This window comes from Mugil cephalus, chromosome 18 (assembly GCF_022458985.1).
Source record: "Mugil cephalus isolate CIBA_MC_2020 chromosome 18, CIBA_Mcephalus_1.1, whole genome shotgun sequence".
Taxonomy (NCBI): Eukaryota; Metazoa; Chordata; class Actinopteri; order Mugiliformes; family Mugilidae; genus Mugil; species Mugil cephalus.
Genome location: NC_061787.1, coordinates 19,368,139 through 19,382,670, shown reverse-complemented (window position 1 = coordinate 19,382,670; position 14,532 = coordinate 19,368,139). Strand labels below are relative to the sequence as shown.

At 45.2% G+C, this 14,532-nt stretch overlaps 1 protein-coding gene across 4 annotated transcripts in view; it reads right to left on the bottom strand.

Annotated features, from left to right (window-relative positions):
• The window catches only part of LOC124995993 (partitioning defective 3 homolog), a 336,782-nt gene that overhangs the window by 220,203 nt on the left and 102,047 nt on the right, over positions 1-14,532 (bottom strand). For all 4 annotated transcript variants that reach the window (XM_047568781.1, XM_047568782.1, XM_047568779.1 and 1 more), the window contains one exon: positions 4,696-4,870. In XM_047568781.1, coding sequence (XP_047424737.1) covers positions 4,696-4,870 — 175 coding nt within the window. The remainder of the gene's footprint in view (positions 1-4,695; positions 4,871-14,532) is intronic.

The window sequence follows — 14,532 nt, the reverse complement described above, 5'->3', positions numbered from 1 at the left end:
TAAGCCAAATTGATTAGATGAAGGCCTTCCCCTTTGAATGTGTCAACCCCGCCCAATGCACAATCTCTTTAATGGCATCCCAGCAACGCTGTCACCACAGAGCTGCAAGGACCAAGGGGCAGATCCAAGAGATTCACTGGAGGAGCGGGTCAGTGAGGAATGGAGAGTTTATCATATTGCCCCGAGCGTGACTTGGCAGGGGTTGAAACTTATGGCGTTTGCAGTGTAAAATAGAATGATCTCCACACAAAGAGAAGTTGTCATCACTAAAGTATCACCGCAATCAGCGTAGCAATCTTCGACTACTGTTTTAAAGGCACTCCACATCAATGTCAAACTAGTTTTAACTGTCAATAGCACTCCTGCTTCTCGTATTTCCTGATTGTGTGCCATGAAAACTACTGCTGGGCTTCTATTAAAAACCTAAAAATAAATGTCCTTACGGAAAAAGTGGACTGGAGAAAGAGTCAAGTCCAAGAAACACTAATGGCACGTCCACATCAGCTTGTGTGACCTTCTGAATTCTCTTTTCATCTAGAGTCTAGAAAGTCTAATGTCCTTTGAGATGTAGAAGCATTAAAAGGGCCAGGTTCAATAATAGATAAGCTAATGTGTACATTACTGGCAGATTTACACACTTATGATCCAATCCATATACCATATATTCCTTTTTGTTTGTCTACAGATGGGAGACGCAGGGAACAAATCCATCACAGATTCCATTTGATCACTCAGCTTTATTAATTTCAGCTCCAAATATTGTTACCGGTGAAAGGCTTCTAACTTGTTGCACTATTCCTACCTATGCTTGTTTCTTAGAGGATGTCAATGATATAAACAAACGGCAGAAAGACTATTGGAGCAACAGAGAATAGTGCATTTAGTATTGAAGCCAGCACGGTTAAGATCCAGAGTTCGTTTAAAGTTTCTGACAATTTGTCTTTCTTCTGAAAGATCTGAACTTAGTGTGAAGTGGAGGCCGAGACGGCTCCGGCATCCGTGTAATTATGGGAAAATTACATTCATTATTGTAATTTACATCTCATCTCCAATCCAATTATTAGCAGTTTGACCTGGGTCGGCACATGTTAGCATGCAAATCTAAAACGGGCTCCCAAGGCGCTGGCGAGGGAGGGGTAGATGACGGAAAGAAAGTGAGCGGTAGACTGAGGGACTCTGGGAGTTGTCTGAGGAGAAAAACAATCAATATATCTCTAAAAAGATGATGATTTTAAATAGCCATAATTCCCTGCCTTGGAGCACAGCTGCCAAGGGCACCACTGCTACACTTTGATGTCTGATGTGCAATATCGCTGCCAGTAATTCGCTCATCTGCATCTCTGGAGGGACCATCGCCTGTCCGTCTCCTTCAACTGCCTGACCACGTACTGCTTAGGAGATGCCAGTCCACTTGTCCCGAAAAATAAGACACTATTTGAGGTACTTTTGAGTGATGACAAACACAAAAGAATTGGTGTATATACATCTGTCAGCCACAACATTAAAACCACTGACAGGGGAAGTAAATAATATTGACCATCTTGTGAAAATTCAGTGTTCTGCTGGGAAACTTTTGGATCTGAAATTAATGTGGATGTTACTTCGACATGTATCACCCACCTAGACCAGACCAGACTAGAGTGAGACAAGTCAAAAAACCTGGCGTCCAAATTCACTAGATCACAAACTGAGATCCACAGAGGCCCCTCCCATCAACCCATAGGACCTAAAGGTCCCCATTAACAACATTCTGTTTCCACCACAGGAAACTACAGGACACCCTCAGAAGACCCATGTCCATCATATAACATAATGTTTTGTTGTGTTTAGGCCATAGGTCATAATGTTATGCCTGATCAGTTATATATAGATCCCAAGAAACAAACATTTCCTGAGAACGTGCAATCTTATTGACATCCCGCTTATATCCGTGCACTTCACCGCACTAACAGAAAACGGGCCACGTAATTGTCTTCACCTGAACCTCTTTTTCTTTCCGTCTCCTTCACTGTCATTATCTCTAAAAGATTGCTATAGATATAACAACGGAAGCTGGCATGTGTAGGAAGCAATCAGTTCTTCTGCTTTGTTGCAATCTAGCAATCTACAGTAAGACAATTTACAGACGATCCGAAGGGCAACCTCAGTTGTGTTTGTGTGGGTGGATAGAGCTTTCTCAAGCTCACCATGGTGATAGAATAAAAAGGTCAGGACGGTCCAACTAGTCTTTAGATTTTAATGTAATACTTGTGTAAGTAATCAATGTCTTATTAGCTATATTTGTAACGTTTTGGTTTACCGAAGCAGGTGAGGTCAGACGTTCCAGATCACCTGTAAAACAGCAGAGATCCATCACTACACTATCCCTTCTCTCCCAGAAGTTTACACATCTGATGGAAACTGATGGTCTTCCTGAACCTTATCCTCCTTTTTTTTTTGAAATACAGATTTGGTGTGCAAATATCTTGCCTATATACGAAGTCACATTCATAGCAACTGTAGCAAGCGCATCGATCATTACCTTTATTCACCATTTTCATGACCATCTTAATACCACTTAATATTACTTAACTTACAATGTGCGAAGCTACTGAATGCACAACACCACCCATACCCAAAAGTACTCATGTACTCCATGGTAGATGGTAAGAATGTCGCCGGTTAAAATAAAATAAATTAAGGCAAATGAATATGCTTTGTTAGCTTCACATACAGGGATTCTAAAGAAGCTATCTTTAAATAAGTTACATTTAGCTATAGGTTTGAGTTCATGGGCAATATTCAAAGAAAGGAAGTCTGCCACAAAATTCTGGATCTGCTCTCTTCAGAATTCATTATCCCCAGCAAAGATCTGCCGGGACAATAAAATAGTTTTGTTTCAGAAGTTTTATGTAGTGATCTAGATTAACAGCGATGTAGTTGAACAAAATCCTCGCCGTTGAGTGGACTGTCTCTGATTGGTAATAGGAATGCCCAATGGATTTATTCCTCTGAATTGTTTGAAACACAACTATAAGGCTCCCAAACGTCTGTGACTAGACTCGTAGTAGGGCAACGTAACACACACTTATCCAACAGATAACGTAAGAGTTCAGACTTTTCTGAAGAGTCCGGTACAGAGATGAACACAAAAAAAAGAGACAAGAGGTCCATGAAATACTGTGGAACCTGTAGCAGTGGAGTGGAGACAGCAGCCAGCATACCTTGTGCCTAGACAAGTCATCCTTTCGCCCACGAGTGAACAGCTATAGAAGCAACAAATCATTACCGCAAAGTCTTTGTTGTAGAAGGGGATAAAAGACACATCATGTCGCAGAAATCGGAGTCACACTTCAAATGTTGGCTTGTTTGAAGTTCCTTGACATTAAGGTCAGACAGCATCAAACCAGTCTGCTTTTCAAACTGTGCGACTGCTTTGCTTTCAGGCTGCTGTCGCAACATTCTCAAGGACAATTTCTATCCGTCTCTGCAGCATATCGCCAGAGAGAACTCTTATGTTAAGGCAGGAGTCAACTGTTCATTCATGTGCAAGAGTGTATCAGTCCAAGCCTGCATGTGAGTTTTGGCTTTTCAGCATCTGAGGTGTCCTTTCAAGTTTCAGACAGCTCTGCATCAGCTCACCGGTTCCACTTCACGGGACGTGAATACGCGGACACGATCGGCGGCCGAGCCGACGGCCCCCGGATGTGTGCGCCGCGCGCGAGCCCGTTGCACGTCCACCTTGCTCAGGCATGTGTGGTCTTGCTCATGCATGACTGAGCATCTCACCGTGTCTCAATTCCTTCCGTTGTCTCGGCTCCTATACCTGCCTGTCTAAGCTGGTGCAACGCCAGTCCCCGGACACGCTGCGCAGCCTTGACAGGCGCTCGGCTCTTCATAACACTCCCGAAGCATGTCAAATAAAACACTGTCTGGCCGGTTTGCAGAGCTGAGTAGAAAAAGTTTACTTTCTGTTTTTTTTTTCTGAGGCGTTTTGGTTTTGCTTCAGGTGAAATTACACCACCCCGTTACACAATTCGCTGACAAAAACCTTATAACTAAATTGATTGAACATGTTTTGGCAACTTGTCATCTTAATATGACTCAGAACAATAATATAATTTTACAATTCTATAATTTAATTTACCTGAACTTCATACCAAATAATAAACACATGTATAAATAGCTGAATGTGAGCCTCAGTCCTGACTGTTTAATTCAAACCCTTTTGTTATGCTTGGCTGCACAAGTAACTTTTAGCTTTCAGATATCAGCTTTCATGTCCCTGACCTTTAAAGGCTTTTGCATTTTGAAATCCTGCTCGTGGCACATATTCCCCGCTCATTCTTAAGAATTCACAGTGCCGGCCTTAAGGTGCTAGTCATCCTGATGGTAATTTTTCACTTCTTGCATCAGACGACTGCTTTTTCTATTTTATTCTGTTCCTTTCAATAACATCAATTGCTTTGGCTGGAGGGTAAAAAATTCACTCCGAGCTCTACAGTATTCCAGTGGAGGAGGCAGCTTAATACGAGTTCTTCGTATTTCTTTTCATACGTTCATCAGTAATTGTGCTTTTAGCAGCACTTGAACAGCTGCAGTGGAATTAAACACTTAATTCGGTATAGCTGTTAACATTTATCATTACGGCTGCGATAATGGCTTCCTTTTAAGATCAGACATGCTGTTCGAGGTGACACCGTCATCGGTACTCACTGGATCGCAGAGCAGACGGGGTGACCTCGATCTCACTGGTGGCCTGGTAGGGCTGGAAGGCCGAGGCTGAACCCATCTCACTGGGGAATGGTTCTGGACTCTGTGTGCCGGTAGAGCTGGCGCTGGTACCATCACCTCCATTGTGGGGATCCTGCTCTTCGTAGACTGCGACCAGCTGGAAAGCAAGAATTTGTCAGTGTTTTGGAGGCCAAAAATAAAAAAAGGTTTAAAACAAATACACACTGCTTGGCCGGGAAAAAAAAAAAAAAAGTCAACAGCTGGATTTAACTAAGCAGGTGAGTGATTATCTTTCAGCTTGAAACAAGTTATTAACCTCAACTGTTGCAATGAGTAGCGTCTCATCTCTTAAACAGCCATGTTGAAAACACATCAGGACCAAAGGAAAAAAATCATTGGCATGCATCAAGCAGAGAAAACATCAAAGGAGATTGAAGCAGAAACTACTAGAACTGGCTTAAGAACTGTCCAACATATTATAAAAAATGGAAGGATAGTGGGGACCTGTTCCACAGTGATGTCAAGGTAAGAAGAGGCAGATGAAGCGATTCTCCCATCCGGCCTAGTGTCTATGTTCAGGAACATTATGCCCAATGAATGAGGTCAGCTGACTACCTGAATACACTGAAGGACCAGATTATTCCATCAATGATTTTTTCTTCCTTGATATCACAGGCATATTCCAAGATGATAATGCCAGGATTCATGGGGCTCGAGTTGTGCGAGGGTGGTTCAGGAAGCATGAGGCATCATTTTTACACATGGATTGACCACCACAGAGTTCAGACCTGAACCCCGCTGAGAATCTTTGGGATGTGCTGGAGAAGGCTTTGATGAGTGGTCAGACTCTCCCATCATCAATACAAGATCTAAGTGAGAATTTAATGCAACACTGGATGGAAATAAATCTTGTGACACTGCAGAAGCTTCCCATTGAAACAATGCCACAGTGAATCACTGTTATCAAAGCTAAAGGCGGTCACTAACAAACAAACAACAGACTTGATGAGGCCCATGGAAAGGTTTCCATGATCATCAGCCAAAGTGCCACTAAACAAGACAGCAGCCTTTCAGAAACACTAGATTCCTCTTTCACTAGCAATAATACAACATATGAGTTAAGGTTTTTCTGAAGAGTCCGGTACAGAGATGAACACAACAAAAAGAGACAAGAGACCCATGAAATACTGTGGAACCTGTAGCGGTGGAGTGGAGACAGAAGCCAGCATAACCTGTCACTAGACAACTAAGAAGAGGCCTAACCTCTTACTCCATCCAGCCAGAGCATCAGAATAACACACTCTATGCTACGTGGAAAATGTATATTACAAACATGAGATGAGTCCCTTTTTATGGCTTTGTGCTTCCTGCAAATCTATGTAATGGAAGCCTCTGACTGTTGAGAAAGCAACCAACAAAGAAGGTATTAGTCGCCGTTGGGAGCAAACAGCTTTGGTGTATCCCACATCTCTGGATGTAAAAATAGCACAAGTGTTTTCCGTGTATTTGCCATCTTCCATCACCACGACATCTAAAATCTGCATATAAACAAGTTCAGACGCCCTTGCTCTTCTTTTTCTTTTATGTTCAATTGCATATGCAGAGGATGATGCTCAAGTGTGTGCGTGCATACGTGTCTGAATTTATGCCTTCCTGTGAGCGCGCCCGCGTGGTTTACTGCCGCCGTAATTCACAGCAACATCTCACACAATTAAAACCGTTTTTTTTTTGTTTTGTTTTGTTTTTCTCTATGTTTCCTCACATCCCAATGCCATCTCGGAGACGCACTCCATCACCGGCTGAACGCCTCACCCATTTCGCCCTAATCACGTTCCATTCCGATCTCGAAATTACATTCCTCAGGTTGTAAGGGTTTATGGTAAATTTGCTCAGCGCTTCCAGAGAGAGGCAATCAGGAAGGAAGGATCTGGATCCGCCGCGACAAAATACGAAGGCCTCAATATTGGAAACCAGGCAGTTTGAGGAGGAGGTAATATCCAACAGCTTGGGTTATTGTTAAATGTGGAAGGCTTGAAAAGAGGCTCTGTGTTTAACAGCACGCAGAGGTAAAAATATCGACGAGAGTGGCTCCGTGAAAGAAATGTTTGGTTATTTCGGGAATTTGAGAGTTTTCGTGCTCGTTTGAGTGATAAAACACTGCTCTGGATCCATATTTTCCTCGGGATGCTGACGTGAAGGACAGCTTAGCGAAGATGCAGACGCTGCTGTGAAGACTAGCCAGAGTGAAGGGCCGTCCTCAGAGGTTTTCACACTGTATGTTCGAGCCAATGAATCATTAGCGACAAAGTAATCAGGCCTCCCATTCATATGTTGCGGGGAGTATTTAGCATCCCGACAAGCCGTCTGCCTGCCAGCTGCCCATTTAGAGAAGTGGTGAATGCTGTTGTCACTGTGATTCATTTTTAAATACATTCCAAATCCCTCTAATTAGGTCCACTTTGCCGTGCCTTGCATCTTTTCACGAGACACTCCAGAGCACTCCGTTGGTATCGGACATGCGTGGCTAAACTCATCCACACACCCTCCATTTCATAATCAAATGGGCCCACATTTATCCCGCATCCAATATTTATGGGCTCTCGAAAGTGCTCGTCCGTCCCCTGAACCATGAAAGGTTCCCTGTGCTCAGAGATCCCAGGGCTTTTTATAGGGCGCTAGCATCAAGCTACTGTTAGTCATCCAACTTATAAATCCACACAGAAAATGGGACGATCAGCTGGTTTTCAAGCAGCGGGCACGTCTTCAGTTTCTTTCGCGTTCTGCTATCGATCAGTTCACCTAAGGCTAGTCGCCAATAAAAAGTTTTCAAAAAAAAAAAAAAAAAAGTTTAATTTAGAACAGCTCTGGAAACTATTTGAACTCATATCAGAAAGATAGCTGCGGCAGGCACAGATATGAGCCATCATTTCATCATTTATATCAAGTCTTTGGCGCTGATGCATATCGTATTAGTCTTGGTCTGCCATGAGTTGAATTAAAGAAAGTTTCTTTTTGATTGCAAACACTTGCATTTATCCGTCACGCTGCAGCTCTTAAGTTATTAATGTCAGCTGTGACCAATGCACACAACCACACAAACAAGGGTGCAAGAAGGATTTAAAAAGGTCTTGAGCTTTTGTTTGACTCGAGCAGGTATGATAAATGAATAAAGTCACTAGAGGAGGTATGTGCAGCAGGGTTTTGAGAAATGGAACCCGTAAATCGTCCTCCAATGTCTTCCTTTCCCTTTCAGCCTCCATCCCGTCCTCTGTCGGTGCCGTGCAGAGCAGAGCAGGGCGCTCTTGGCCAGAGGGGAAAACTGACGCAATTCTTTCTGTTGACGGGGACAGAGCTCAAGCGGCAACGCAGTAAAAAGCCAAAACACTTTCTCCCCCGCATCTGGGAATTGGTCACAGCCACTTAACACTGAGACGATTTCACGTTTATTTTCGCTTTATTCTCCCCACTCTGCGGCAGCCGCGCGGCGGGCGCTCAGCGCCGCGTCCAGAAGTTTTTCAAGGGAAGGGGGAAAGTTTTTCGGCGGTGCGCGGGCGGGAACGGCGTGGCTAATTGTCAAGTGGCGCGACGGCAGAGGCCGAGGACGCGGAACAGAGAGGAAGGGGAGGCGGAGGGCGACGATTTCAAGATGCTGCAACCAGCAAATAAAACACCGGCACAAACCAAAAGGTGGGAAAAGAGGAACAGAGCACATTACGGTTTGTGAGCTGAAGAAATGTTCCAGTTTCCAGTCTCCGTGATAAACTCTGGAGTGACTTGAAAAACCTATTTAGCTCCTACCTGCTTCAGTTGAGAGCAGCGAGGAAAAGAGAAGAACTGACTGTTATTTCATGGCCCCCCGCCCCCCCTCATCCCTCTCTCTCTCCAGCAGGGAGCTACAACCTTGCCGCTGCCTTAAGCCCCTGGAGCAAGGCTGACACTCATCCACTCTCAGGCCGTTCCACTGACTGTCACAGCAGCTGCCAATCAAGCGCTATCTACCTGGAGGCCTGAGGGGCTGCAGGAGAGAGGCGAGAGAGAGGCGATGATGAAGGGGTGAGGCGAGGCGCAGGACGGGAGGAGAGAGGGAGGCAGCGAGTCGGATGAGGCTGGGCACTCCGCGCAGCCTCGGTACAAGCTGTATTTGGGATTCAGCATTTCCATATCTACAACAGAGAGAGCAGGGAGACAGGGAAGAGAAAAACAGAATCTCTGGGAGGCTTTCATGTTGGCCTTCTTTGATCTCCTTCTGGTTTTTGGCAGCGAGGTGGTGGAGGGGAAGAAGAGGGAGGAATGGAAAGAAAGCAGCTGAGCCGAGGAGCTGTTTTGACAACCTCTCTCCGTCTTTTTTCTGGTCTCCACCCCACCCTCCCGCCGACCCACTCCGCCAAACACGCCCCATCCACCTCCAGAGCCTCTGATCTGCCGGGGAGCCCGGGCATTAGGACTGGCACGGGTACAAAACAGGCGCCCCGAGCGTTCGCCGAGCGGCGCTCTGAAGACGCGAGACAACAGAGGTTATTAGCAGTCGCGGGGGCGGCGGCCGGCGGTGCCAGCGGAGACGTGTAATACCTGCGCCGCGACGCTCCGACGCTAATCCGTATCTGCCACGGCGGCTTTTTTCTCGCAGCCGAGTGGAAGGGACGGCTGACACGAGTCAACCCGCGGGAAACCTGTCTGCTCGGCGCACACCTTCAATTAAAGGGAACATCTTGTGTCGCGCCGGGGCCGCGTCCCGCTGTGAATATTTATTGTTGCACACAAAGTCAGCCCCTCGGAGGCAAGATTATTTATTCATCTGCCTTGTTGTTTTTCTCCTCCCACCAGATCCAACGCTAAAATCCAATGTGTGTCTAATGAGCAGTGATTACAACTTAAGAACGGGCAGATAGGAGTTCAGCGCTCATGTCAGCGCCACCTCTCTGGAAAAGTCTCGCCTTTCCTTTGAGTGGAAAGTGTCATTTGTCGTGATGAACAAGTGAAGGTCTGAGTTAAATCCCGCATACACTGTCCCTGCTGGAAAACACAGACCCTCACACAAAAACAAACACATCTCCCCTCCCTGTCGTTTATCATCATTTTATTGCAAGGGCACAGGGGGCACAAAGTTATTACAGGTGCAGGGGTAGTGGAAACCGGGAGAGCCACTTACTCCACCTGAGAAGTCCAAGGACTCGAAAGTTGTTGAGTAATAGCTACGGGTCACCATCCCTCATCCACACACCACCTATCCATCCATCTATCTGTCAATCCATCCATTCATTTACCACCCTTCACTTTTTTAATGGAACCTTTGAACATCAATCACTTACCTACAATTCACTCATCAGTGCAGTCTTTGATCATATATATTCTTCACTGGAGGAGCAGCACATGCCTCAATGCACTTATATAGGTTTGTATACATACAGTTTTGTGTGTTTTTACTGTTTTTATAGTTTTCTCTAGGCTGGCATATATGTATGTGGGTGCATGTAATAGGTTGCAGGTGGCCCATTGGCTTTTATGTATATGATCTCCTTTATTGTGTAGGTCTCGTTGTGCTGCCAAAACAGTTGTGACTCATCACAGAATGGACATGGACCTTCTGAGGGTGTCCTGTGGTGTCTGGTAACAGGATGTTGTTAGTGGGGGTCTTTGGGTCCTATGGGTTGAGGGGAGGGGCCTCTGTGGATCATCCCACAGATTGGGATCTAGTGAATTTGGACGCCAGGTCAACACCTCGTGCTGTTCTTCATGTTTTTTAGTGTCAGTGTCATTGCTATGGGGTGGGGGGGTCTGGTCTAGGTGGGTGCTACATTCCTAAGTAACATCCACATTAATACCAGGTCCAAAAGTTTCCCAGCAGAACATTGAATTGTCAAAGGATGGTCAATGTCATTTACTTCTGATGGTGGTTTTAATGTTGTGGATTATCGGCGTACGTGCATGTACGTGATTAGTCATTTCCATTTAAAATGCCACTTTTTCACTTCATTTAAATTGTCCTTTGCGTGTTTCTTGATGGAAGGCCACAGGCCGAATACACTACAAATGCTGCTGGGGACCTTAAATCACTTATCTAACAGAACGTGACCTTCACTTGTAATATTTTACGACATTAAGCACCGCCGCGCCGCACCGCACGGACCTTCCTCCTCTTACCCCAGAGTTATCACACGCTTTTCAATATTTTATCATTTCACCCTGTCCATTATTTCTCACACACCGTGAGTCGGGTGAGCCAACAAAGTGCTTAGTCCTGTATTTTTTTTTTTTCTCCGCGCTCATTAAGGCCATCAAATATTCAGAGAATAAGTCTCAAGCACTCTGGCCTGCCATCACCAGCGCTCCAAATAACCCTCCAATGGCACCCTGCACCGCCTTGGAAACATATGCATATTTCAGGTGCTGTCACACGGGCTTGATGCGAGGGAAGGAAGAGCGCCCGGGAAGGCTTGCTCACGCAAAAAAAAAAAAAAAAAAAAAAACTGAAATGATGACACACACTGCAAAGCAGATGTAATGCTTAAAGACGCTGCGACACACGGAACACATCCTCCGGTTCAGAGCGGCGAGGGCAGCGGAGGGGGGCGGTGGGAAATGGAAGGGGAAGGGGGGTTTGTGTGAGCGAGGGAGGCGACGGGCCCAAAGAAATATAATCCCCCAAACAAGCGAACGCAGGTCCCGAGATTGGGTTTACGCCGGCGCGCTCTCTAAAACATTAAGTCATCGTTTCTCTCGCCTCTTTTTTTAAACGAGTGTAGCTGCAGAGGTAGATGAAGAAAAAGAAAGTAAAAAAAAAAAACACAAGGTGGGAGCGGGGGTATTAAAGTGGACGGAGAGGCGGCGAGGAAAATGCAAGGAGCAAGCAAAGTTTAACCAGATTAGAGACTCATCCCTTTCAAGTCCTACAGGAAGTTCCCGTCCCTGCCTTTGAAGTTTTGCCAGCGTGTTTGGGGAAATGAATTCACACATATTAGCGCCGTGTGTGAACGCTACCTACGCAGTGCTGACAGAAGGGAAAAATTCCTACAGCGTCCCTCCATGTATATTAATACCTTATAACCTCTGGCCATATGTACAGTTCAACCCTATTAAGCTCTGGGAAATAAATATAATCCTTATTTTTTTATTTTTTTTGAAGGCACACAAAGGGCCTTCGCTGTCTGCAAATTAAGAGTGAAAGACTGAAAAGGGAGCGGAGGGAGCAATAGCAGAAAAAAAAAAATGATGACATGCTCATGGAAGCAATTCGTGTGGGTGTCCGTAGGAAAGAAAGTGAGGAACGTGATGAGCACCTTATGACCTGGATGGGCTGAATTACCATCAATCACCTGACACTAATTAACACCGAGCAGACGCATGAAATAATGCTGAACTAATCTTGTTCCATCAGCCCTGTCTGCGCTTAATCATCTTAATTATTATTATTCTAGGTGAGCAGAAATGTATTCATGTAGTCTCCCAACTTAAAATGTTCTTCTGTGGCATTAACTTTACTTGTGAATGGCGTTACAACGTAGGTTGACTGCACCGTAAGTACAGGCTCAACCCCCGAAATAGTTTGCGTAGTCCGACGATTTGCTTGTGGTATCCTCCATCGATTTTCATGCCAGCCTGCATTCATTTCGCAGTCTAAACGGAGTTGTTGAGGGCACCTTCAGGTTTGCACCCTCAAACTGGTCTGTGAGAAATCTAATCAATGCAATGAACCCGTACTTGCTCCCACAGTCTCCATCCAGCCCGTCCGCCCACCGCCCACAGGCCACCGCCCTCCTCCCTTACCGCGCCGCTCGCCCAATCTAATAATGCCTTTCGTCCCCAGATCCTGATTCACATGCAAAACAACGGCCAGACGGTCTGTCTAGGGGCTGCAAACACACACACACACACACACAGATTTGAGTACGTGAGCACACCCACCTACTCACAAACACGCGGACACACAAAAAGTCACAGTTTGTGTATTAGTATTCCTCTCCCAAAGCGACGGCATTAGAAAAACCCATATTCTAACAGTGCCTTTCAGAGGGAAGTGCCCTTCAATCTTTTCATTGGTTATGCACAAAGCTAGGAGAGAGTAATTAAAAAGTCCACATCCAGGGACCTCAGCGCAGGGAGAGAGAAAAAGAGAGAGAGAGGAGGCCAAAAAAAAAAGAGAAAGCTTCAAACATTTTCAGGCCTCCCTGGTGGAAAAGCGGGAGTGCAGCAGACAGAAAGGGAGGGCCGTATCCTTGTCAAGGCCAAGCATCCTCTTTAGTTGAGGTGGATGGGACTCGTGCGTCTCATACCTTCAGCGAGGCCAGACCCCATAATTAATGAGAGGAATCTACGACTCTTTCCCTAATTGCTTATGTATTATCCGTCTTAGTGCGTCGGGGAAAAGATCGAAAGAATAACTCTCACTCCTTTGGTGCAGTTCGCTGCAGTTGTTTCCATTGTTCCACAGGTGTCCAATCTGCGGCCGGTGGATAGGTGGCGCTAGTGCTGTGAACACTGCAGCATCTCCACCAAATCAAATTAAGCAAAGAAGACTTTTGCCACAAGAGTCCAAAGATGGTGGATCCAAAGAAACACAAGTGTACCAGAGTTTCAGTGCAGTGGAAAACAAGGCGAAGTGTGTCTGTTTGATATTGAACGCAGCTATTGCCGTGATGAAAGAGTAGAATATAGGTCGACACTATGAAACCAAACAACAGACCCATGCGAACATGGGCGCCTCGTTACAGTTGAAGGGTTAATGTGCTTGCGTCTAATGGGAGACTGCACAGACTCCACACAGCTGTTAATTACTATTGGGAACTCGATGATAATTTATTTTTCAGAATGAGAAAAAGCTATCTCCATGATGTATTTCGCATCTCAACCCCCAAGCTCCTGCCTGGCCTCCCAACCAGTCACCAGTCCACTGCATCAATGCTCCCCACTGAGTACAGAATGAATTCAAAACATATTCCACAGTATTCAGGTGTGCAATTACTTATTTGCATAACAAGCTTGAAATATGTTCCATTTCCCGCCATTACGAGTTTGGACACCCCTATTCTGGACAGTAAAGCTCAAGGTACGTTTGTGTCAAGCCAAGTGGTTTTAAAACAGAAATTCATGCTTTAAAATACTGATTCCCTTGTGTGTTTGAAGCCAAACACCCATCCATAAACAAGTCAGATTTCAAAAGAAATGCTCAAAGTCAGGAATTAAGATTCCCTTTCAGGCTTTGAGGTGCATATACTGCTGCCTTTTTTTTTTTTTCCGGGTGGCCTCGGTCCCGTCACCTGGGACGGCCCCGGGTGAGCTGCCGAATTGCCCAGGGGCAATGGACCCACAACAGAGCGCTGAATGTGAACACAGACTGCTTCACATGCAAAGGCGAGGTGTTTGAACTCCAGTCAAATACACTTCAAAAACAAACACCTCCGTGTGCTTGGAATACATTAAATACGAGGTAAATTCATGCGCTTTGTGGTAGAATAAACAGTCCTGATAGGAAGATAATTTAACATTTTAAAGCAGTACTAAAGAATTCTCTCATTGGATATAGTTGGGCAATATGGTATTACTTTTATCAAGAGACAACAACACATATTAATTAAATTTGATAATTGCGTGTTGCTAGGTTAAAGGGAGTGTTACGTGCTAGTAGAGTATTATCATTATCAAAAGGAGCATTGGCAACTGTTGCCAGAGGACTTTTGTGGCTTTTAAATTCAGAGAAAAACAACCCTAATGATGGCACTGGGGTAACCCCAGCCTGGCTCTGGAAACTGCAAATTTAAAACAGGGATCCTGCATTCCCCAACTGGATGCATGCCATTTGAAAGATGTGGGCATTTACCAGAA